The 26792-nt window shown below is 41.3% G+C and overlaps 1 protein-coding gene across 1 annotated transcript in view; it reads left to right on the forward strand.

Annotated features, from left to right (window-relative positions):
* The window catches only part of acoxl (acyl-CoA oxidase-like), a 138021-nt gene that overhangs the window by 15364 nt on the left and 95865 nt on the right, over positions 1-26792 (forward strand). Inside the window, exons 5-9 of the mRNA XM_017702657.2 lie at positions 10452-10550; positions 12065-12179; positions 14346-14432; positions 16735-16807; positions 23261-23393. Coding sequence (XP_017558146.1) covers positions 10452-10550; positions 12065-12179; positions 14346-14432; positions 16735-16807; positions 23261-23393 — 507 coding nt within the window. The remainder of the gene's footprint in view (positions 1-10451; positions 10551-12064; positions 12180-14345; positions 14433-16734; positions 16808-23260; positions 23394-26792) is intronic.

A 26792-nucleotide genomic window follows, 5' to 3' on the forward strand; every position in this document is an offset into this window, starting at 1 on the left:
GGTCTCCCAGTCATTGCCAACGTGAGCATTGAAGTCTCCCAGTAGGACTATGGAGTCTGTAGGTGGGACCCTTTCCAGAACCCCGCCCACTCGCTCCAGGAAGGCCGAATACTCTGACCTGTTGTTTGGTGCATACGCACAGAGAACAGTCAAAGTTTTCCTCTCTGCGATTTTAATTCGCATTGAGGCGACCCTCTCGTCCACCGGGACAAACTCCAACTGCCTAGTCACCAGCCGGGGACTTGTGAGTATCCCCACACCCGCCCGGCGCCTGTCACCCCGTGCAACCCCTGAGTAGGAGAGAGACTAACCCCTATCCAGGAGTTTGGTTCCAGAGCCGACTCTGTGGGTGGAGGTGAGCCCAACTATATCTAGTTGGTACCTCTCAACCTCCTGCACAGGTTCCGGCTCCTTCCCCCCAGTGAGGTTACATTCCATGTACCAAGTTTCTGCTGCAGGGGCCTAGGCCAACTAGGGCCTCCCCGCCATCTCCCACTGCCAATATGGCACTGCACCGCTCCACCATGCTGGACCTTGCGGGTGGTGGGCCCACATGGCCACTGTAGTTGGTCATTAATAAAAATAATCCTCAAAAATAAGACTTGCCTAATAATTGGGGGCAGTCGTGGGCTGGAGGTAAGGGAACTGGCCCTGTGACCAGAAGGTTGCCAGTTCAATCCCCAGCACTGACAGTCCATGACTGAGGTGTCCTTGAGCAAGACACCTAACCCCCAATTGCTCCCCGGGTGTGTGTGTATTCACTAGTGTGTATGTGGTGTTTCACTTCACGGATTGGTTAAATGCGGAGGTGGAATTTCCCTGGTTGTGGGATTAAAAAAGTATCACTTAATCTTAATCTTAATTTAATTGTGCACACAGTGTAGATCAGAGTGAGGTATTGCTTCTTGTTCATGAGCTACTGAGTGGTTTTCTTCTGACTCTTGTGCTTTTCCGGTTTTTGACTCTGCTATTTTGACTTTTGCCCTATTTGCTTTTGCCCTATTTGCTTTTGCCCTTTTTGCCTTTGCCCTTTGGACTTTGTTTGCCTTGTTATATTTGTCTTTTTGTGTCTTTTGTCTTTGCTGAAATTCAACCTTTGCCTGTTTATTGACCACGTTTTTGAATTACAGCTCAAACATTAAAGCTTCACTCACTTGTTTAACCGCAAGGGTCTGAGTAATTCTGCCACGCTACAGTTGGAATGGAGTTAGTCTGCTACATTTGGCCAATCAAAGATTTACATTTTTACTCACCTGTTAGAACCAGCTGAAGGCGATTACCTATAAATAGGACAATATTGTTCCATATTTATCCTTCTGCTTATATCTCAACTACCAATTAAAGAAGATAAATAAGACAGCTCTTAGGAAAGTTGTACACATACCATCCACTCATTTTATAATAATATTATTATTATTATTATTATTAAGTTTATGTGTAGAGCACTTTTCATACATAAATGCAGCTCAGAGGATTAAAAGACAAAAGAGATAAAAACGTGTAAATTTAAATAAAAACACATGAACGCATTAAAAGTAGTGTTGTTCACACAGCAGCACTGCTGTGTCTGATCCACTCAGACCAGCACAACACACACTAACACACCACCACCATATCAGTGTTACTGTAGTGCCGAGAATGATCCACCATCCAAATAGTACCTGCACTGTGAGGGTCCATGGGGGTCCTGACCACTGAAGAACAGGGTAAAAGGGGCTAACAAAATATCAGAGAAACAGATGGACTACAGTCTGTAACTGTAGAACTACAAAGTGCAGCTACAGAGTAAGTGGAGCTGTTAAATGGACAATGAGCGTAGAAACGAGGAGGTGGTCATGATGTTATGCCTGATCGGTATAAATAGAAAAACAAAACAGCTCCTTTTATTTATTTTAAAAGAAACTGCTCTAAAGGAACTCCGAAAGCCTTTTGTGGGATAACTGCATTCCGTGTTTTGTTGGTTTTTTGAGTGAAAGTAAGTTAATACACCCTCTAGAGAGGACACAATCAAACATGGCATATTCAAATCTTATGGCGCAATATCGTTTTCATTTATTTGCTGAGTCTAACATTTCTGGGAAAAGTAGTAATATATAAAATGTGCCATAACCTTTGCACCTTTTATTTTTATTTTGTTCCAATGTGCTCAATTCAGCAAATACACAGTAATTGTGTATTAAAATGTGCTAAGTGTGTCCTGTGTAGAACATATAACATAATACATAACAACATAGAAACATAATATATAACATAACATTTAACAGAACATAACATATAACATAACATAGAGCATAACATATAACATAGAACAGAATAGAACATAACATATAACAGAACAATATATAACAGAACATACCATAACATATAACAGAACATAACATATAACAGAACATAATATATAACAAAACATAACATAACATAACAAATAACAGAACATAACATAACAAATAACAGAACAACATTTAACAAAACATAACAGAACAACATATAACAGAACATAATATATAACAAAACATGACATATAACAGAACATAACAGAACATAACATATAACACAACAACATATAATGTAACACCACAATATAACAATATAACATAACATATAGCAGAACATAATGTTCTGCCCTCTGATTTTGGGCCAGTAAATAAAGAGACTGAACTTGATTATAAGTTGTAATTAATAGATAGGCACTTTACAGCAATAGCACTCTTGTTTGTATTTAGTTTATCTCCGACTCTTACTTTGACCGGGATACAGGGACAAGCTGTGTATTATGGGATGGGAGGAGCTAGGGTGAAATAATGTAAAAACCCTTTGTTTGCACCTTTCTCATGCCCTCGAAAGCAACAGCTGTAAGTTGAATTGTTTATAAGCAGTTGAGATGAACAAGTGGTCTAGGCCTGTCTGTGTTACACATAGCGTTATTTTATTACTGCAAGTCCGCGGCTAATGTTAACATTGCTAGCCAACTGTGTCACAGGCATTCAGTTATGTGTTTTGAGCTACTTAAGAGAGAAACAGAAGATTTTTCTGTTTTATATTTGTTGCAGTTTTACTCTTGAGCTTTCACATGTCATGCACGAAGATTGTCAATAAAGGAGCAAGGCGCTCGCTTCCTGGCTCATGAAAAATGAGTTTGGCTGGCTGTTTAACTGCGTTAACATACTGAGTGTATAAAACATGTACAGTAAAAGACTGTATCATCAGTGGGCAAAAGAAAAGACGCAACTATGGACTCTGAATCTAAAACCAGTGTCAACCATGAAAAGATTAAGCTAGAAGCTAGCCTCAAGAATTCATCTTCTTCCAAGTCGTCTGTTAAAACAGCATCAAGGTCTAGCCCTAAAAGTAAATTTTCTTCCAAGTCGTCTGTCACTGAGGCAGCCACTAAAGCCAGAGCCTTAGCTGAAGCAGCAAATACTAAAGTGGCATATGCAAAAAGACAATTGGAAATAAAAAAGGAGAGAGCCAGGTTAGATCTAGAAAAGGCTAACCTTGAAGCAGACTTGGAAGCCTTGGAGATTGAAAAGGAAGCAGCAGCCACACTGGTAAAAGCTGAAGTCTTGGAAGCAGCTGCTGCTATGGAACATGAAGATGCACAAAGTGTAAGGAGCTCAGTGCTAAAATTCATGTACCATCACTGTGAAAGTGAAATATTAAATTGTACGAAAATGTGCAGGTCCCTAACCGTACATTCACATCAAGGCTGCAAGATAACTCTCACAGGCATTCTTCCCATGTCAGCACCTCACCCATGATAGATCTTGCCAAGTTTCTAGCAGTTTCTAGGAGTTAGTGACTACTGGTCTCTCAAAATTTGATGACTCACCTGAGAACTTTAGAGCATGGCAATCATCATTCTACATACTACACAGGGCTTAGAGCTCACACCTAATGAGGAGTTGGACATTCTAGTGAAGTGGCTTGGTGAGGAATCGTCTGAGCATGTGAAACGTATGCATGCTGTTCATGTCAACAACCCTGAAGCTGCTCTCCGTCTGTCTTGGGATAGACTTCAAAAATGCTATCACACACCAGAAATGGTAGAAAATGCTCTGTTTAAGAAACTTGATAACTTCCCTCGTGTGTCAGCTAGAGACAACACAAAACTGAGGGAACTCAGTGATCTTCTCATGGAGCTGCTACCTGCAAAAAATGATGGATATCTTCCTGGCCTTGCCTACTTAGACACTCCTCGTGGGATAAAGCCCATAGCAGAAAAACTGCCTCCATGCTTACAGGACAAGTGGCTCTCTGTTGGCTCACGGTACAAGGAGCAACACAAAGTAATGTTTCCCCCTTTTCATTCTTCGTTGACTTCATCTATAGCCAAGCCAAAGCCCGAAACGACCCAAGCTTCATCTTTTCAAACCAGTCGTGTAGCAAAGGTGAGAGAACTTCACCAAGACACAGTGATTTCAAGACTGCCATATCTGTACATAAGACTGATGTTTCTACCACTGCTGATGCAGGCTTGACAAATACAGCAGAGACTGCGGAAAAGGTCAGAGATCTGGTCCAATATTGCCCCGCACATAAGAAAACACACCCTCTAGTCAAATGCAGAGCCTTTTGAATGAAAGCTTCAAGTTCTGCTCTCCAAACCATCTTGTGGAGAAAGCAGCCTCAGTCGATCATGTTCAAAAGTGTGTTTAGTCTGGGTTTTCCCCCAGGGCCACCCAGAACGCTCCATTAAGCTGTATATCATACTTGACGATCAAAGCAACCGCTCACTGGCCCACTCTGAATTCTTCCACCTATTTGGGGTTGAAGGTAACCCATACCCATATCTAATGAAGACATGTGCTGGTACAACAGAAATGACTGGAAGAAAAGCGGCAGGATTTCAAGTTCAGGCAGTAAATGGAGGTGAATGCATGGATCTTCCCCCTCTCATTGAGTGTAACGAAATATTGAGCAATAAATCTGAAATATCAACACCAGAGGTCGCTCTTGCACATGCTCACTTAAAACACATTGCTCCATGCATCCCCAAACTTGATCCTGATGCTCAGATGATGATCCTGCGTGGGAGAGATATGATACGAGCGCATAAAGTGAGAGAGCAAATAAATGGGCCAAGAATGCACCCTTTGCCCAGCGTCTAGACCTGGGCTGGGTAATTGTGGGTGAAGTATGCATCAACAGTGCTCACAAGCCAATCGTCAATGTCTTGAAAACTCATATTCTACAAAATGGACCGCCCATCTTTCCTTACTCCTTGTCAAAAAAGCATAAGTGTAAAAGAGAAACCAAGCTATGGCGGGGAGCACACCTGTGGCCCTCCAATACGCTCACCAAAGCCTATGCCAGCCAACAACAAGCTCGGACTCACTGTGTTTGAATGTACAGAAAGTGACAACAAGTGTGCCATGTCCTTTGAAGATAAGACCTTTCTAAAGATCATGAAGAAAGAAGTTCATCAGGATGAAAATAACAACTGGGTAGCCCCTCTGCCATTCAGGTCACCTCGTCCGCCACTCCCAAACAACAGAGAGCAAGCGTTGTCCCGCCTTAATTTTTTACGACACACCCTAAACAAAAACCATCAGATGAAGCAGCAGTTTCCCATCTTCATGGAGAAACTGTTCGAAAACAAGCATGCGGAGAAAGCACCAGCTATCCATGGGAAACACGAGTGCTGGTACCTGCCTATTTTTGGGGTGTACCACCCCCAGAAACCAGGGCAGATACGAGTCGTATTTGACTCTAGTGCCCAATACCATAGCATCTCCCTCAATTCAGTGCTGCTGTCAGGTCCTGACCTAAACAATACTCTCCTGGGTGTGTTGCTACGGTTCAGGAAGGACCACATCGCAATCATGGCCAATATCCAGCAAATGTTTTATGGATTTCTAGTGAGACATAACCATATAGACTACTTGAGATTCCTATGGCACAAGGATAACGACCTGTCTAAAGAGGTAGAAGAGTATCGCATGCGGGTGCACGTATTCGTAAACAGCCCGTCCCCGGCAGTGGTGATCTATGGTTTGCGGGAAGCTGCTCAAAAGGGAGAGGCAAGGTATGGAACAGACACGCGTCGCTTTGTAGAAAGACACTTCTTTGTTGACAATGGGCTTTTATCACTTCCCACTGAATCTGCAGCAATAGACCTGCTGAAGAGTACTTGTGCGTCTCTAGCAGAGTCCAACCTGAAGTTGCACAAAATAGCATCAAACAGCGTGACTGTACCTTCCTTTGAACCTGAGGAACTGGCTTCAGGCATCAAAGACCTGGGTCTTGACAAAACTCTACCCACCCAAAGGAGCCTTGGCTTGTGCTGGGACATAAACACTGACACCTTTACTTTCAAGGTAGCAATCACTGACAAGCCTTTGACCCGTCGTGCGGTGCTCTCTGTAGTGAGTAGCATCTTTGACCCCTTGGGACTGGCAGCACCAGTGATTATTAGAGGTAGATTGCTGTTGCGAGAGCTGTCCAGTGGAGTTCAGGACTGGGACACTCTTCTTCCTGGAGAGAAAATATGCAAGTGGGAATTGTGGAAAGCATCACTACAGGAGCTGAGCAGCCTCCATGTACCCCGCTGCTACATACCCACGTCACTTTCAAGATCTGTGTACACAGAGCTATGCATCTTTTCTGACGCTTCAAACTGGGCCATAGGGGCAGTAGCTTATTTACGAGCAGTATCTGAAGAGGGTAATTGTGAAGTTGGATTTGTGCTTGGAAAAGCAAAACTAGCACCACGGCCAGAGCCTACTATACCCGGCCTTGAGTGGTGTGGAGCTGTTCTGGCAGTGGAGATGGCAGAGCTCATTCTGGATGAACTGGACTACAAGCCAGATGCTGTCAAATTCTTGGTCCTTGGGTACATCTGTAATGACTCAAAACGCTTCTTCGTGTATGTACATAATCGCGTGCATCACATACTCCAGACGACCTCTCCTGAGCAGTGGCACTATGTGCCCTCAGAACAGAATCCAGCTGACTTGGCCACCAGGTCTGTGTGTGCATCACAGCTCATGGACACTATGTGGTTCAAGGGACCCAACTTTCTTCACAAACCTCCAGAAACTGAAGTCTATGAGCCCTTCAAACTTATAGATCCTGAAACATATGTGGATGTCAGACCACAAGTGACTGCACTCACCACTCATATCGAAACCAAGAAACTCTCCTCCGAACGTTTTCAGCACTTTTCTAGATGGGACTCTCTGTTGAGAGCAGTGTCTCTGCTGATTCACCAAGTACGTTCCTAAAAGTCAGATTCTACAGTCACATCACAACACAGGTGTAATGATTGGCACAGATGCAGTAACCCAAAAACTCCTGAAGAACCTGCAGCAGCACAGAGAATCATTATTGAGTCAGTTCAAAGAGATGCATATCCAGATGAATATGCAGTTCTTCAAGCAAAAGGAGAAGTCTCAGTTTCAAGTCCTATTGTGAATCTTGACCCCTATGTTAGCAATGGGTTATTGAGAATTGGATGATGTCTCAGATATTCTTCTTTTGCAAAGCCATGTGACCAAGAGGCTTGTAAAACACTATCATATGGAAGTGAAACACCAAGGGCGGCACTTCACCGAAGGTGCTATTAGGGCGGCTGGGCTGTGGATTGATGCTGGCAAGAGGGTGATTAGTTCTACTCTCCATCACTGTGTAACGTGTCGTAAGCTCAGAGGGAAGCTAGAAGTGCAGAAGATGGCTGACCTTCCCCCGGAGCGGCTTCGAACATCTCCACCTTTCACCTTATGTGGGACTGGACGTATTTGGGCCGTGGACAGTGGTCACTTGATGCACGCGTGGGGGTGTTGCCCAAAACAAAAGGTGGGCCATTCTGTTCACATGCATGTGTACAATAGGTGTGCACATTGAAGTCATAGAATCTATGGATATCACCAGCGTGCTACGATGATTCTTTGCTGTCAGAGGGCCAGCGAAGCAACTTAGGTCAGACAGGGGCACTAACTTCATTGCAGCCAGTATGGAACTTGGCATGGGGCATCCTGAGAAAAAACAGACTGACATCTTGGAGTATCTCCATAGTAGCGGCTGCACAGGAGTTTAATCCACCACATGCATCCCACATGGGAGGAGTGTGGGAGCGCATGATTGGTATAACATGCCGAATCTTAGACTCCATGCTTCTGCAAAACAAACATACGTGTCTGACACACGAGGTACTCTGTACGCTGATGGCAAAAGTATCAGCAATAATCAACGCAAGACCACTGGTGCCTGTCTCGTCAGATCCTTCTTCACCTTTCTTGTTGTCTCCTGCCATGCTTTTGACCCAAAAACCTGGCCTGTCTGCTCCACCAGCAGAATTCACTGGAAAAGATCTCCTACAATACCAGTGGAGACAAGTGCAAGCACTCGCAAATAAGTTTTGGGGGCGCTGGAGAAATGAATACATTTGCACACTCCAGTCAAGAAGCAAGTGGAACAGAACACACCGCAATCTGGAACCTGGAGATATTGTGTTGTTAAAAGACAACCAGGCACCTAGGAACAAATGGCCAAAGGGTCTGATCAAGTCAACCTTTCCAAGTAGTGATGGGAAGGTTCGCAAAGTTGAATGAGGACATCATCTCCAGGCACCCCGAAGGTTTACCTACGACCCATCTCGGATGTAATCATTCTGTTAGAAAAGGACTGACAGAAAAAAAAAGGTGAAAAAAAAGGTTCTTATGTAGTGGCTTTAGTATGCTAGGCGGGGAGTGCTCTGCCCTCTGATTTCGGGCCAGTAAATAAAGAGACTGAACTTGATTATAAGTTGTAATTAATAGATAGGCACTTTACAGCAATAGCACTCTTGTTTGTATTTAGTTTATCTCCGACTCTTACTTTGACCGGGATACAGGGACAAGCTGTGTATTATGGGATGGAGGAGCTAGGGTGAAATAATGTGAAAACCCTTTGTTTGCACCTTTCTCATGCCCTCGAAAGCAACAGCTGTAAGTTGAATTGTTTATAAGCAGTTGAGATGAACAAGTGGTCTAGGCCTGTCTGTGTTACACATAGCGTTATTTTATTACTGCGAGTCCGCGGCTAATGTTAACATTGCTAGCCAACTGTGTCACAGGCATTCAGTTATGTGTTTTTTGAGCTACTTAAGAGAGAAACAGAAGATTTTTCTGTTTTATATTTGTTGCAGTTTTACTCTTGAGCTTTCACATGTCATGCACGAAGATTGTCAATAAAGGAGCAAGGCGCTCGCTTCCTGGCTCATGAAAAATGAGTTTGGCTGGCTGTTTAACTGCGTTAACATACTGAGTGTATAAAACATGTAACGAGAACAGTACACATAACATATAACATAATACAACATAAAATAACATAACATAACATAATCTCTCTCTTGTGTCCTCACTGAGGTTCCTCGCCGCTGTGTGTTCAGGCCCCACTTTTCTGCCGGCTCTTGCAGCCGTCATCGTCTGGGCCTGGAGGGCGGGTGCATGCCACAATAACATACAACCCCAATTCCAATGAAGTTGGGACATTGTGTAAAATATAAATAAAAACAGAATACGATGATTAGCAAATCCTTTTCAACCTATATTCAATTGAATACATTTCAAAGACAAGATATTTAATGTTCAAACGGATAAACTTTATTGTTTTTTTGCAAATATTCACTCATTTTGAATTTGATGCCTGCCTTACGTTCCAATGAAGTTGGCACACTAGCAACAAAAGACTGGGAAAGTTGAGGAATGCTCAAAAAACACCTGTTTGGAACATTCCACAGGTGAACAGGTTAATTAGAAACAGATGAGTGTCATGATTGGGTATAAAGTGAGCATCCCTGAAAGGGAGCATCCACTTTGTGAACAACTGCATGAGCAAATAGTCCAACAGTTTAAGAACATCGTTTCTAAATATACAATTGCAATGAATTTAGGGATTTCATCATCTACAGTCCATAATATCATCAAAAGATTCAGAGAATCTGGAGAAATCTCTGCAAGTAACAGCAAGGCAGAAAACCAACATTGAATGCCCGTGACCTTCGATCCCTCAGGTGGCACTGCATTAAAAACCCACATCATTCTGTAACTGATATTACCACATGGGCTCAGGAACACTTCAGAAAACCACTGTCAGTGAACACAGTTCGTCGCTCCATCTACAAGTGCAAGTTAAAAATGACGAGTGCACATTTCAAATTGTTTTTGGAAATCATGGACGTCGTGTCCTCCGGGCCAAAGAGGAAAAGGACTGTTTGGATTGTTATCAGCGCAAAGTTCAAAAGCCAGCATTTCTGATGGTGTGGGGGGGTGTTAGTGCCCATGGCATGGGTAATTTGCACATCTGTGAAGGCACCATTAACTCTGAAAGGTACATACAGGTTTTGGAGCAACATCTTCTGCCATCCAAGCAACGTCAACAAAACACCAGGGGTGTCAAACTGTGTTCTGCTGTGTTCTCTCTTTTCTTTCTACTTATTTTCTTTTCTTTTATTGCTCTTTTATAAATTGCAGGAGTTGGCATTCACTGGAATGTTTGCCTTGACAGAGAGGGGCCACGGGAGTAATGCAAGGGGCATCCTCACCAAGGCCCACTATGAGCCCTCAACACAGGTGAGCTCCCTCAGCAGCTGATCAATATTTCTTTCTTTAATTGTGCTCTTAAGCACAACAAGGCTAATATATCTCTCATATCTGACTGGAGCACCTTTAAATATGTCAACAGTTTTGTTCCAGGTGCAAGAAAAAACCACTAGGATTAAAAAAACTCCTAATATTGATAATAATCAGGGGTTAAACTGGGATGGAGTTCCAGTGCTGTAATTTGATGGAAATGTAATTTGTCTTGAGTAGAGTATTTGTGAAATTTGGGAAAAAAAACTGACTTTCTTTTTGGGTGTGTGTGTGATGTTAATACATAAAGACGTACGACATGATGTGAAAAACTCAACACCTCTGACTTTTAAAAGGTTATTTCAGGCTTTACAGGCGACTCACTGCAGAACACACTCAACAGATTTCAGTCTGATTTTATTCTCTTCATTCAGTAATGACACTTCTTTCAGTTTCAAATCCTCTGTCTCTGTATCTGTGTCTGTATCTTTGTGATGATCCAGCTCAGAAATCCAGCTCAAACCCTTCCTGAATCTGTAGAGCCACACTTTCCATTCCATTTTATCACGAGATCCTATGAGACTCACATCTGGAGTTATGAGCCTATGATACATGTAATCTGCCTCTCAATGTGGGGAGCTGGTGGACTTGTGTGTCCATCTACATTCTGTGTGAAACTGACCATCGGACACTCAGGAAATCACTGACGACTGACCGTCAAGCCAGAAACCCTTCATTCTTCATTCAGTCCACATCAGAGACTCATGTGAAATGGCGTCAGAGAGTTTACAACTGCTGAAGCTGCTGCAGCAGGTTTGGAAAGTAGTGATGAAGATAACGGAGCATTTTGATATGAAACATATGAGGATCATGTTCTATGAAGAACCTTTAAAGGAGAGTTTAAGACAATATGAACAAATCCAGAAAATGACCTCACAACCTAGAGGGGTAATATAAAATGCCAACACAAGGATACTAAAACAGAATTATTTAAATGCTATTGAAGCTGATTACCACTAACTTCATTCAGTGTTCACAGTGGTGACGAGTAAAACAACTCTTTGTTTGTCATTATACTTCCTTAAAAAAGCATGGTTCTTCAAGGGTTCTTTAGTAAAAGCAGTGGTTTAGTTTAGAACCATGAGTTCTGTATAGAACCATTTTATGCTTTGCATGGTGAAATGGTTCTTCAGCTTGTTGGAGAAAGCGTTGAATATGATTCTATATAGCACTAAAATAGGTCCTGCTGTTGTTATAACGTCTAGCTTGTAACAACAGAAGAACCATATACAACACAATGGCATGTCTGAAGAACCATTGGCAAAGAACCATTTAGGCATGAAATTGTTCTGTAGAACAAGTGGTTCTAAATAGAACCAGTCTCTTTACTGAAGAACCCTTGAAGAACCATCTTCACCACATCATCCCCACTTTAGCAGCAGTGAAAAGGTGAGTGTATTCACTGCTGTATGAAAGAGACTGTTCTCACTGAGTGGTTTAATTCATGTCCATAGGAGTTTATTATCCACACTCCGTGTGAAGATGCTCAGAAGATGTACATCGGCAACGCCATGAAGGGAAACTACGCCGCTGTATTTGCCCAGCTTATAATTAATGGAGAATCTCAAGGTATTTATGACCAAATGACCATTACACTGTCCAAGGAAGCACTGTGTAGAATATAAAAATGTGTGTAGGGTATAAAACTTAAGTGTTATATTAATTATTAATCCCTAGAAATTCCAGGCTTATTACATACCAAGTCTACTGGGAGTTACTGAATAAAAAAGCTGAGCTGTTCTGAAGTATGTAGCACATATGTATGTGTGTGTGTGTGTGTGTGTGTGTGTGTGTGTGTGTGTGTGTGTGTGTATATATATATACATATATATATATATATATATATATATATATATATATATATATATATATATGTGTGTGTGTATATGTACATACTTCCATGGCCACAGGTGTATAAAACCAAGCATCTAGGACGCAGACTGCTTCTACAAACATTACTGAAAGAATGGGTCACTCTCAGGAGCTCAGTGAATTCCAGCATGGTACCGTGATCGGACACCACCAGTTGTTTCCTCACTACTAAATATTCCACAGTCAACTGTCAGTGGTATTATAACAAAGCAAAAGTGATTGGGAACAACAGCAGCTCAGCCACGAAGTGGTCGGCCACGTAAAATGACAGATGCTGAGGCGCATAGTGCGCATGGCATGGTCAAAAATTCCCATAAACACACTCCTTAACCTTGTGGAAAGCCTTCACAGAAGAGTTGAAGCTGTTATAGCTGCAAAGGGTGGGCCGATGGATTAAGAATGAGATCTCAAGTTCATATGCGTGTGAAGGCTGACAAACAAGTACTTTTGGAAATAGAAAGCTACATGTAGATATATCTATTCTATTATATATAAGATGTGCTTATTTGTGTACTTAACAATAAAACAATTATGAAAAACTCCCACTTGAGGAAGAATTTCAACCTTTACCAACACAACTCAAAATCATACAGTAACTGATTACATGGCTTTTGAGTGTGGCTCAACTTGAGGAATCCAGATTTAACACAACTCAAGCTTTTTAGTTGAGTCAAAAGGTCTCTTAATTTTTTCATTCTGCATCAAATTTTTATATTCAACTTTTCCACTAGCCCGGATTCTTTCCATCACACAGTCCTAGTCCACATTTTTTCTCTTAGATATGCACTTATGGATAGCTATGGCAGCATCTGGGGTGCTGACTTAGTCCACTGCACCTCTCAGGAACACATGAAGATTCTCTGATTTTGAGTCCATAAACATTTAATACACTGTAGAAAATATAGTTGTTTTACCTTTGAAGAGTAGCAGAGTCTTATGTGATCCAACCGTCTAATAATCCTTCCCAGCATCAGGAGGTTGTGAGTTTGAATCCCAGCAATACCACACAGGGGATTTTGATTATCTAACTCAGATGCAGTATCTGGGAAGTTTGAGTTGGGTGAATTCAAAATCGGTCAACCAAAGAAAAGCCATGTAATCAGTTACTATACCATTTTAAGTTGAGCAGACATTTTAGTTTTTACAGCAGACTCTAGGAAAAAGTCTCCATCAGATTCATGTTCTGTTCTTAAAGTGCAGAACTGTTCTCACCTCTATGCTCTTGAGTGTGTGTAGATTTTGTTCTTACCTGAGAACAAACCCCACATAAAAGAACACTGATGAGTCAGAATCTTCATCAAAACAGCGTAAGTTGGTTTTAAAAGTAATTTCTTCTTAAGAACAGTTGGAAAATAAGGCCCAATGAGAAGTGGAGGATGAATAAGAGTGTAGACTACAAGCGAGGCCTTCTCGTCAAACATCAGTGTCTGACCTCACAAATGCACTTCTGGAAGAACGGTCAAAAATTCCCATAAACACATTCCTAAACCTTGTGGAAAGCCTTCACAGAAGAGCTGAAGCTGTTATAGCTGCAAAGGGTGGGCCAACATCATATTAAACCCTATGGATTAAGAATGGGATGTCACTCAAGTTCATATGCGTATGAAGGCAGACGAGCTAATTCTTTTGGAAATATAGTGTATATCCCTGTTGTCGGAAGAAAACCTTGTATTTCCAATTTTTTGTTTTTCTTTTGACATAATGAAATGAAAATGCCTGTTATCCTTTACATTGCTGACTTGGAAAAACGTCTGGTTCCATTGACTTACATTAAAAGCTAAGCAGGTTTATTCCTTCTTCTGTGAAGTGACCATGATGTCAATTGAATATTTACAGTGCTTTTATTCCCTGTTTCTCTCTCAGGTCCTCATTGCTTCGTTGTGCCAGTCCGTGACCAGTATGGCGTCATGTGGCCAGGAGTGACTGCAACTGATATGAAGCATAAAGAAGGTCTGAAGTCTTTTGTTGAAATATACATTACTGTGCAGAAGTCAGAGATTTACGGAACCCCGCTGATGACATCCTGTATAAATAAAAATAATGTATGGCCACAACTTTTTAACGCATAGGAACAAGATCTTAATGCGTGGCATCTTAATGCGTGGCCATGACTTAGTAAAGCATGGAAAGAGATTGCGGCTTACAAAGGCGTGGCCACGCATTATTTTTATTTATACAGGGCATCACCAGTGGGGCTCTAGGACATGCATGAGGATAATGAGACAGAGGTGAGGTGTGCAGTTGGAGTGACAAATGGTTTCAAGGTGAAGGTAGGGTTACATCAGGGCTCAGCTTTGAGCCCTTTATTGTTTGCAATGGTGATGGACAGGTTGACAGATGAGGTCAGGCAGGAGGCTCCATGGACCATGATGTTTGCAGATGACATTGTAATCTGTGGTGAGAGTAGAGAGCAGGTGGAAGAGAATCTGGAGAGGTGGAGGTTTGCACTGGAGCAGACAGGAATGAAGGTCAGTAGAGACAAGACGGAATACATGTGTGTGAATGAGAGGGAGGCAGGTGGAAAGGTGAAGATGCAAGCAGTAGAGGTCGTAAAGGTGGATGACTTCAAATATCTTGGTTCAACCATCCAGAGCAATGGACAGTGTAGAAAAGAGGTGAGGAAGAGGGTGCAGGCAGGATAGAGTGGGTGGGGACGGATGTCATGGATGATGTGTGACAGAAGGATAGCAGCAAGAGTGAAAGGGAAGGTTTACAAGACAGTAGTGCGTCCTGCTATGATGTATGGTTTGGAGACTGTGGCTCTGTCTAAAAGACAGGAGGCTGAGCTGGAGGTGGCAGAGATGAAGATGCTGAGATTTTCGTTGGGAGTGACAAGGATGGACAAGATTAGAAATGAGCAGATCAGAGGGACAGTGAAGGTGGAGCAGTTTGGAGATAAAGCCAGAGAGGCCAGGTTGAGATGGTTTGGACATGTGTTGAGGAGGAATAGTGGATATATTGGGCAAAGAATGTTGGAGGTGGAGCTGCCGGGAAGAAGGAGAAGAGGTAGACCTCAGAAAAGGTTTATGGATGTAGTGAAGGTGGACATGGAGATGGTAAGATGGAGGCAGATGATCCGCTGTGGCGACCCCTAAAGGGAGCAGCCAAAAGAAGAAGAAGAAGATCACCAGTGGGGCTCTGTAGAAATCACTTATTTATTTAATTTTCTGCCAAAACAGCTGTTAAGTACAGATTGTTTAAGTGAAGTCAAAATTTATTTATGTAGTGTTTTATAACAGATGTCTCAAAGCTGCTTTACAGAAACATCCAGGTCTGAGCCCCCATGAGCGTCGCCAAGGGCAATAGTGACAAGGAAAGATCCCTTTGAGCAAGAGGAAGAAACATTGAGAGGAACCAAGTCTCGAAAGGGGAACCCATCCTCCTCTGGTCAATACTGGATGCAAGATGATTTGAACTGGGGATAAGGTTTTACCCTCAATATAAAATATTAAAATACAGAAAATGGGAAAAAACAGGTGAACAATGGCTCTGATTAGGCTCTGGGTTTGAGTCTGTGCAGCAGCAGTTATTACACAGATAAATTTTCAGTGTTCAGTGAGTCCCTCTTTCCCTTCATTCAGGCTTCCGTTCTTCTCAAGAGACTCACTTTCAGCTCCTCAAAGAATCTGCAGACACACCTCCAAAGCTCGGTCTTAGAAACTGGTTGATGATTTTCTGAACTAATCAAACCCATTCAGTGATGTTGAGGTCTGGACTCTGGGGTGGTCAGTCCATTGTTCAGCTTCTTTGTTTGATGTGTCCATCTCCTTTTCTCACTGAGGTTCTTCTTGATCAGCTACATGTCCTTTCAGACCCACAGCGATGAGTGATTTTCTCACAGTGGAAGGATGGACAGAAACACCTGTGGATGTTTTCAGATCTGAAGCAGCTTGAATTTCTCCTCTCTCTCAAAGACCAAAGCTTTAAGTGCTGTTTATCTGATGGGGCAGTTTTGGGGTCGACCAGCTCTTCCAGGTGGTTGTTAGGAGACACAATTTCTCTGTAGCTTTTAATTATTTTTAGAAACTCCTGTTTTTTCACTTTGCCTTTCACCTTCCTTATACAAGTGGATTACCTTATATCTAATCTCCTCAAATGTCTCCTGGATGTTTCTGTTTTCAATGGAAATCAGATGAAGGTGGTCTCTGACTTTTGCTCAGAACTGTATATCACGTTATCAGCTGAAGAATCGCGGACAGATTTTGGAGAGGGTTCAGAAAGTGTTATGTTTCTGTTTTTGTCTGTTGTTTAGGTCTGCATGGAGTTGACAATGGTATCCTAATATTTGATAATGTGAGGATTCCGCGGGAAAACCTCCTGGACAAGTGAGTTTTTTAGAGTCTCAGAATCACAGCAGTTGAGACTGTTAATTTAAGTTTAATGACCTGTGCAGTAGCTGAGTGCTGTGTAAACATGCTGTCCTTAGTGCAGTGCACTTAGTGTAAATATGAACAGAGCAATGTACGTCATTGCTGACGGTAAATCTCTGAATCAGTGCTGAGTTCCTCACTGAGCTTGTTTTATCTAAGTGTATTTAATAATAATAATAAATAAATAAATAATAGCTCCCACTTTATTTTAAGTGTCTCTAATAATAGTTACATGTGAATAACACATGCCTCAACAATGTAACTACTAATGATTTAGTCACTGTTACAGATGGTGACTTATGTAATTACTCAAGTGTATTAACTTCAGCTGTTATCTAGGTACAATGCAATTATAGGGTGGTAATTATAGAATGGCAATTAATGTGATGTGATTAGGTTACCTTGTAACAACACAGTTAATCCACAGTAATTATGTAAAACTAATGGAATATGCAAAAAATACTTCTGATCTGTATCAAAAACATACACTTGTGTAATTACACAGGCTGTAGTTCTGTTACATTGATGTGACATGTAACTACACAGTTATTAGAGACATATAATATAAAGTGGGACCATAATAATAATAATAATAACAATAATAATAATCATCATCTTTATTTATATTGCACCTTTCTTACATTTAAAGTGCAGCTCAAAATGTTTTATGATAGAAACTAAAAGCAACAGGGAAAATAAAGGAAATTAAGTAGTGAAGTAAAATCAGCAAACGATAAGATGTAACAAATAAAATCAATGGCAAAAAAGAGAATAAAAACAGTTAAAAACTAAATTAAAATAATTAAAATAATATATGAATATAACATGAAAGCACCACTCCAATAAAAGTAAGACAAATAAGCTACACTCTTAAAAAAATGACGGTTAATCAAGGCTTCTTTTATAAGCATAATGGTTCTATATAGATCTATATATAATTATTGCATACTTAAATAGTTCTTCATATTGATGGAGAATGTATTGTGTATGGTTTTATTTAGCACCAGAAAGGGCTCTGCGTAATTTTAAGATATGAAGTTTGTGAACAATAGAAGAACCCCCTTTTTTGGTGCTATGTAGAACCTTTTTCAAAAAGGTTTTCTATAGAACTATATACATGTTGTATAAAGGTACAGTTTGAAGAGAATTAAAAACTAGTAATGATATTTTATAATCAGTCCTGTCGGAAGCAGGCAGCCAGTGCAGCGATGCTAAAATGGCTGCTGCATGTTGTAGATTTGATTGGTTGTTGTACGAGTAAGTCCTGTGAGTAACGCATTACAATAATCATATACCCATTTTTACACTCATCCCAGATGTGGAGGTACCACAGATGTATGTACGTATCAAAATTTTAGAGCTACAGCTTCAAAGCTAACATTGCTGACAAACAGTAGAACTCAATAGTCACCCAAATAACGCAAATACATTTCTGTTAAAGTACATCAAAAACCAAAACTTCCGTCAGCTCTCAAACTGTATTCAGGCATTTCCCAGGGTGTATTTTGATTTGTCCATCTGAATTTTTGGGACAAAATCGTATGGCAAGTTATTCAGTAACTGCATTTTATTTTTTGTAAAAGCCCCTCAAATGAACAGAACATGTTTTATGATCTACACATTTTACTGTATGCTTACAATTTCCTGCTGAAAGCCAAAAATCTCAGATGCTCTTTGTGTTTACAGAGCAGATCACTGAAGAGACACCATCTGTTTATAGTTTAGAGCCCAGATTTGTGGAAAAAAGGGTAGACTTTCAGTAGAAAAACAAACTGTGAGTTCAGCTTCTTTTATTATAAGGGTTTAAAATGACATCACCATCTATTTGACTGGAAAGCAGAGTTACAGCCCCATACGACACCCAGCTTCTGAATGTAGCTTATGAAATATGAAAATTATTAGGAATATGACAAAGTGCGTTTTGGAACCACCGGTGGTTCCACAGAGTTTAAGAGGTAAAATGATCCAAAATGATAAACTCAAAAGCAGATAAACAGGGGTGCCAGTGGCAAGGAAAACCTCCCTCAGAGCTGAGGAAGAAACCTTGGGAGGAACCAAGGCTCACAAGGGGTGGGGGGCTATACTCCTCTGGTCAACTACCTACAGAGTTAATGAAAAAAATAGGACCCTTTACATCACATAGGTCTGCGGTTATGCTCATCTGTACTGATATAGTCATAGTTTATATAATATAAGCAATTATGATGATTATTTTAAAAATCATTTAATTATTATTATTATTATTATTATTAATAGTAGTAGTAATAGTTAGTCCATGAAAATTTCAATGTAGGGTGGGCAGCTATACCAAGACAGGTGACAATAGCTGGGGCGTGGGCAGCTGGTCTGAAGCAGGTAGCAGGAGAGCTCGTCAGTGAGTCGTCCATCAGTGTCCGGCCAGTCAGGTGGGAGGTCGTTTACTCAGAAAAAAGTTAAATCACTAATAAACTTTCTAGCGAAGTTCAGTTGATTATCAACAACAGTAGGGTTAGTGTTAGGGTTAGGAGTAGGTGTAGGTTTTGCCTTGAGGTTAAGGTTAGGGTTAAGTTTAGGGTTAGGAATAGATTTAATAAAATCTTTCATATTGAACTTGAAGTTCAGTTACATTTAACAGATATTTAGATGAATGTTACTTCAAGACAGAAAAAGCATCTCCAGTGGACCATCCAAATAAAGTATTACCAAATATTTATATGTCATATTTATGTTCTCTGTTGTTGGATGCATTTTCATGTAAACAATGAAACATTGACCGGGGTGTTCAAACTTTTACTTTTACTTTTACAAAGTAGGAGTTGCAGGAGCTTTTAAAGAATTTGTGATGAAAGTCGAGTCAACATTGATTAAACGCTGATGCAATGTGCTTTACTGTGTGCTTGTATGTAGCTGAAATGACAGTAAAGCTTCTTGAGCTTGGACGTCATGAATAAAACCACAGGAGAAGGGAATGCTGTTGTAGCACCGCATGTGCTACCCTGGGCTCAAGGAGGACGCTGGAGGCAGGGTTCAGGGTTACAGCAGCCATATTTCTTTATTCACCCAAATAAATACACAAAATAAATGCTATGCTGGCCACTTTTCAGTGGCTTGAGCTAGACTTTTCAGCCCTTTCTTCACTGGAGCTTTTCAGCTCTAGCCTCAGTCTCTTGGTGCTGCAGCTCGTCTCTCTCTTTCTGTTCTCTTGCATCTCTTTTTAAAAGAGTGAGCACCAGAGCCAATAGGGAATGAGAGCTCGCCGCTCCACCTCCTTGTCACCGCCCCCAGCTGGCAGCTCGGCCGCCCAGGTCAAACATGAGGTATTGTGAAGTATCCTCGCTGCATAACCGGAGGCAGGGCCCGTGCGGTGGAGCTTGGGACTTGCTCCCTGCCGGCACCGGCACCGTCCTCATCCTCCTCCTCCCGCCGTTACTCCCGTGACTCGCATCCATTGGGGGAGCCCGGGCTTTGTGCTCTGCCCCCTCCGCACTCACGGCTGACTCCCTGCCATCCTCGCTAAGGTTCATCGGCACTGGGTGTTCAGGCCCCGCCTTCCTGCTGGCTCTCGGGGGGCAGGCACATGCTACAGCTGTGCAGTAAGTGACTTTAAAAATCCGACTTTAAGAATCTTTGGTGGAATCAAACTTCGCAGGTCAGTAGGGCATGACACGCCCTTTCCAACAATTCCTGGATCGCATTGCTATCAGGGAACCAGAGATATGGACCCTGGAATCTCTCAAATTTGTACCAGGCTTAGACGTGCCCTACACTGTTAGAAATAAAGGTTCTATGTAGATACATTTTAGTTCATCATGTACATTTGTTCAAGGTACAAACAATGTAAATGTTCCCTCAAAGGAACAACAAGTTTTTAAGGTCCAATTGTGAACCTTAAATAAGTTGTTCTTAGGTGATAAAGTACAAATTTGTACCTTTTTTACCGTTTTTGTACCGTTTTAAAACAGAACAGTAAAATAAAAGCCTGGAGGCGAGCCGGAGTGTGTGGAGTCAGTACAGCTTAGAACATATAATTTCAGTGGATTATGTTTGTTATGATTCCTGACTAATGGGACTGAGATGGAGTCTTGAGGGTTCCACCCCAGTGACAAGAGGGGAACTGACCCATAGACAGTCTAGTACCTTTATTTCAGAGAGTGTAGATGGTTATGCATAGATGTTCACCTTGTGGACGTCTGAAGAGAAGTTTAGAGCACTGTAACTAAAATAAGACTAATAGACTTCAAACAGTGCAGGATTATGCTCCCTCTTCAAACACACAGGACTTTTATTGTGGTATTTGGGAGACCAGAGAACAACGTTCAGCCTCTGATCTTCGAAGCACCATAGATCAGTGGAGAAATGTTAGAATGAAGCCAAACTCACAGTGGTGTACAAATGTAAATGTAATTAGTTTCTGTACTTAAGTAGTTTTTTCGAGTATCTGTACTGAAGTTTTTCCATTCTGGGTGACTTTGTACTTTCACTCCACTACATTTCAAAGTCAAATATCTGACTTTTTCCTCCACTGCATTTTGAGAAATCTGTCATTCCTTTTGATTTCTTTGTGTATAAAAACGTAACATGTCAAAAAGAAAGAAGCACAAAGCAAGAAAACCAATAGGGCACAGTATTGTTATCATTTTTTTAACAAGACTCACTTCATGAACTCGTTTTAGGTGAAAATCCTCCAGTGTCTCTCTTGGTAAACCAGTCTTTTAATAGAAGGTCATTAATTAGTGACACTGACGTCTATTAAAATGATCATAAGCACAAAACACTGAAGGTAAACAGGGAGAACCGAGTGGCTCTGAAATCACTTTTTACAAACAAGCAAAGTTTCAGTTTAAGGTTTATTTACAACTTAGTTCCAAGTTTAAGTTGAATAAAAACTGGCTTTAAACTCAGGATCACAAATGAGTTTCCTTTACTATATTGATCTGTAGGTCTCTGTTCATAAACATAAACCAGCCCAAACTAATTTACTATAAAATGAAATGGTGTTTGTATAAATTCGGAAAAAAGCTGCGTCAGTCACGACTGCATATGTGGACATATTTCTATATTGTGCTCTATTTACACAAAGTTAGGTTAGTTCATCATTTATGTTGAATAGACTCTCCCAAAATTTTATGCTGCTGTGCTGCTGTTGAACCGTGTGCTGCACTGGGTCGGTATGACCAACAGGTCAAAACAAGCTCAAAACAAAGTGACCGCTGGGCCCTGATTGGTTTTGCGCTTCTTTAGTTTTGACGTTACGTTTTTATACACACAGAAACCAAAAGGAACGACAGATTTCTCAAAATGTAGTGGAGTAAAAAATCAGATATTTGACTTTGAAATGTAGTGGAGTGAAAGGAAAAAGTCGCCTAGAATTGAAAAACCAGTACAGATACCTACTTAAGTACAGAAACTAATTACATTTACAAAGTTACTGTCCACCACTTGAGATAATGCACCTTTCTCCTGCACGCCACCTCATTGCCATTTTTGTTTAGCCTCCAGAGGCCAGTAGAACATCTGTAGACAGCAGTATTTTTAGTAAAGGGTCACTAAAGTGCCTTCTGGTTTGGAGGAAGGAGAGCAACGCAGAGCATATGCAGCCCGGAGGTGCACCTGCACTGATGGTGAGGCTGTCTGGCAGGTAGAAGCCCAGCTGAACATACAGTGCTGTTTCCTGTTTGTCAGGAAGTTGTAGATCGCTGTGCAGATGTAGAGGGTCTGCTGATGCTGACGGTTTACTGTTTAACCCCTCCTGCCCTTCACGACTTATTGTTCAGTAACTGCTAGGAAAGAGTCCTTCTGTGAATTGGTAACATATACACTTAAAAAAGATGGTTCTTCGGGGGTTCTTTAGTGAGAAATGTTCTATTTAGTGCCATGAGTTCTATGTAGAAACATTCTCATGCTTAAATGGTTCTTTACCTCTTTAAATGGATGAAGAACACGTTGTATTTTGCTCTGTATAGCACCAAAAAAGGTCTGCTGTTGTCATGATATCAAGCTTGTAACAATAGTAGAACCGTTTTTGGAGCTATATAGAACCATTTTTAAAAATTGCTATATAGAACCTGAAGAGTATTTTACCATTTGAACCCTTTAAGCATGCAAATAGGTCTATATAGAATGCATGGTTCCAAATAGAACCGATCCCTCTACTAAAGTACTCTTGAAGAACCGTCTTTTTTGGAGTTCTGAGAGTGAGTAATTGAAATGTGAGCAGAAGTACAAGCCTGATACACCCTTTAAAAATATGGTGGTTCAGTGGTTCTATAGTAAAGAAAGTGATTCTATATAGAACCATGAACACTCAAAGAATCCTTGGCATGATTAAAGAGTTCTTTGCATTGTGAAAGTGTTGTATCAGTGTAATCCTTCTGTGTGGTAGAGCTTTGGTGTCTCTCAGCTTGAGTAATGTTCCTGTTACTTTCTCAGGTTTGGCTCAGTCTCGGCTGATGGTCGGTACTCCTCTCCTATCCGGCGTAAAGGCGATCGCTTCAACGCCATGCTGGCTGCCCTCACCCCCACCCGTCTGGCCCTCACTGTCCAGGCTATGGCTGCTATGAAGGTGATAGTTTCCACCAGCACTCCAACCTCTGCAAATGAATGAATCTGATTTTGTTGGTATAAAATCACGTCAAGACATTTTCACGATACGTAACATTTGTCACAGTATTTTGTTGTTGTGAGGCTTCTGGTATGGTACATTTTAAAACTGCTATTACAACCCAAATTCCAATGAAGTTGGGATGTTGTGTAAAACATAAATAAAAACAGAATACGATGATTTGCAAGTCCTTTTCAACCTATATTCAATTGAATACACTACAAAGACAAGATATTTAATGTTCAAATGGATAAACTTTGTTTTTTGCAAATATTCACTCATTTTGAATTTGATGTCTGCAACATGTTCCAATGAAGTTGGGACAGGGGCAACAAAAGACTGGGAAAGTCTTGAGGAATGCTCAAAAAACACCTGTTTGGAACATTCCACAGGTGAACAGGTTAATTGGAAACAGGTGAGTGTCATGATTGGGTATAAATGGAGCATCCCTGAAAGGCTCAGTCTTTCACAAGCAAGGATGGGGCAAGGTTCACCACTTTGTGAACAACTGCGTGAGCAAATATTCCAACAGTTTAAGAACAACATTTCTCAACGTGCAATTGCAAGGAATTTAGGGATTTCATCATCTACAGTCCATAATATCATCAAAAGATTCAGAGAATCTGGAGAAATCTCTGCAAGTAAGCGGCAAGGCAGAAAACCAACATTGAATGCCCGTGACCTTCGATCCCTCAGGCGACACTACATTAAAAACCGACATCATTCTGTAATGGATATTACCACATGGGCTCAGGAACACTTCAGAAAACCACTGTCAGTGAACACAGTTTGTTGCTCCATCTACAAGTGCAAGTTAAAACTCTGCCATGCAAAGCGAACGACATATATGAACAACACCCAGAAATGCCGCCGGCTTCTCTGGGCCCGAGCTCATCTGAGATGGACTGACGCAAAGTGGAAAAGTGTCCTGTGGTCTGACGAGTCCACATTTCAAATTGTTTTTGGAAATCATGGACGTCGTGTCCTCCGGGCCAAAGAGGAAAAGGACTGTCCAGATTGTTATCAGCGCAAAGTTCAAAAGCCAGCATCTCTGATGGTGTGGGGGTGTGTTAGTGCCCATGGCATGGGCAACTTGCACATCTGTGAAGGCACCATTAATGCTGAATGGTACATACAGGTTTTGAAGCAACATCTGCTGCCATCCAAGCAATGTCTTTTTCAAGGACGTCCCTGCTTATTTCAGCAAGACAATGCCAAGCCACATTCTGCACGTGTTACAACAGCGTGGCTTTGTAGTAAAAGAGTGCAGGTACTAGACTGGCCTGCCTGCAGTCCAGACCTGTCTCCCATTGAAAATGCGTGGCGCATTATGAAGTGTAAAATATGACAACGGAGACCCCGGACTGTTGAGTAACTGAAGTTGTACATCAAGCAAGAATGGGAAAGAATTCCACCTACAAAGCTTCAACAATTAGTGTCCTCAGTTCCCAAACGCTTATTGAGTGTTAAAAGGAAAGATGATGTAACACAGTGGTAAACACGCCCATGTCCCAACTTCTTTGGAACGTGTTGCAGGCATCAAATTAAAAATGAGTGAATATTTACAAAAAGTTTATCCGTTTGAACATTAAATATCTTGTCTTTGTAGTGTATTCAATTGAATATAAGATGAAAAGGATTTGCAAATCATCGCATTCTGTTTTTATTTATATTTTACACAATGTCCCAACTACAGTGGAATTGGGGTTGTAAAAACAATGTGTAAAATGACTCATGTATCCATCCATCCATCCATTTTCTAAGCCGCTTCTCCATCAGGGTCGCGGGGGGGGGTGCTGGAGCCTATCCCAGCAGTCTTCGGGCGGAAGGCAGGATACACCCTGGACATGTCACCAGTCCATCGCAGGACTCATATATAATTTTGAATATTCTGTATTGTAGACCTGAGCAATATAGCCAAAATATAATATCGCAATACTAAATAAATATTCATTGATTCAGTCATACGATCATTTGAAATTAAGAAAAATGAACTAGAACAATTAAGAAAAACTAAACACAATTTATTGTAATAAATGTATTTATTAATTATTCAGATATTATTAAAGTTAATGTTAGCTGATTTAATAAGTAAATTTGATTTTAAATTGTTAAAAGTAAATTAAAGTTAAGAACAAAACAAAACCTTAAAGTGCCAGTGAAAGCTTTGTCCTAGTAGACTGATAAATCAATGTGGTCAGTTATTAATCTCAGCATTACTGAGACCTGTTAAAGCCTGAGTAGACTGATAAATGAATATGATCAGAATTAGAATTCACAGCGATTTGTCACTGTGTTTGCACACTGTAAAATTAGACCTCTGCATTTAACCCATCCGTACAATGAAACACTCACATACACCCCACTAGGGGGCGGTGAGCACACTTGCCCGGAGCAGTGGGCAGTCCCATCCACAGCGCCCAGGGAGCAATTGATTTTAGGTGCCTTGCTCAAGGGCACTTAGGTCATGGACTGTCAGCCAAGGGGATCAAACCGGTAACCTTCCAGCCACAGGGCTGGTTCCCTAACCTCCAGCCCACGACTGCCCCAATCGGTTATTAATCTCAGTGTTACTGAGCTCCGCTAAAGTCTGAGTCGACTGATAAATCAATGTGATCGGTTATTAATCTCAGCGTTACTGAGCTCTGCTAAAGTCTAAGTGGACTGATAAATCAAGGTGATCAGTAAATCGCTAAAACTGGGAATCAGTATTACATTGTGACACCGGGGCTCAGTGCTCATCACTGTGTTAGTAATTTTCAGTCAATGTATGGTGGCAATCACAAGGGGGAGCCAGCTTCTCAGGTATTAAAAGAGCAATGCTTCTGATACACCTGCTAGAAAGATCCATTAAAAGGCTGTGTGTATAGTGTACACCCATCAGGCATAACATCATGACCACCTACTTGTTTCGACACTCATTGTCCATTTTGTCAATTCCACTTACTGTATAGGTGCACTTGGTAGTTCTACAGTTACAGACTGTAGTCCATCTGTTTCTCTGATACTTTGTTACCCCCTTTTGTCCTGTTCTTCAGTGGTCATGGACCCTCACAGAGCAGGTACTATTTGTGTGGTGGGTCATTCTCAGCACTGCAGTAACACTGACGTGGTGGTGTGTTAGTGTGTGTTGCGCTGGTCTGAGTGGATCAGACACAGCAGTGCTGCTGGAGTTTTTAAACACCTCAGTGTTGCTGCTGGACTGATAATAGTCCACCAACCAAAAATATCAGATATATAGGACAGCGTCCTGTGACTACTGATGAAGGACTAGAGGATGTCCAACACAAACTGCAGCCGCAGATGAGCTGTCATTTCTGACTTTACATCTACAAAGGGGACCGACAAGGTAGGAATGTC

The sequence above is a fragment of the Pygocentrus nattereri genome, chromosome 5 (genome assembly GCF_015220715.1).
Source record: "Pygocentrus nattereri isolate fPygNat1 chromosome 5, fPygNat1.pri, whole genome shotgun sequence".
NCBI lineage: Eukaryota > Metazoa > Chordata > Actinopteri > Characiformes > Serrasalmidae > Pygocentrus > Pygocentrus nattereri.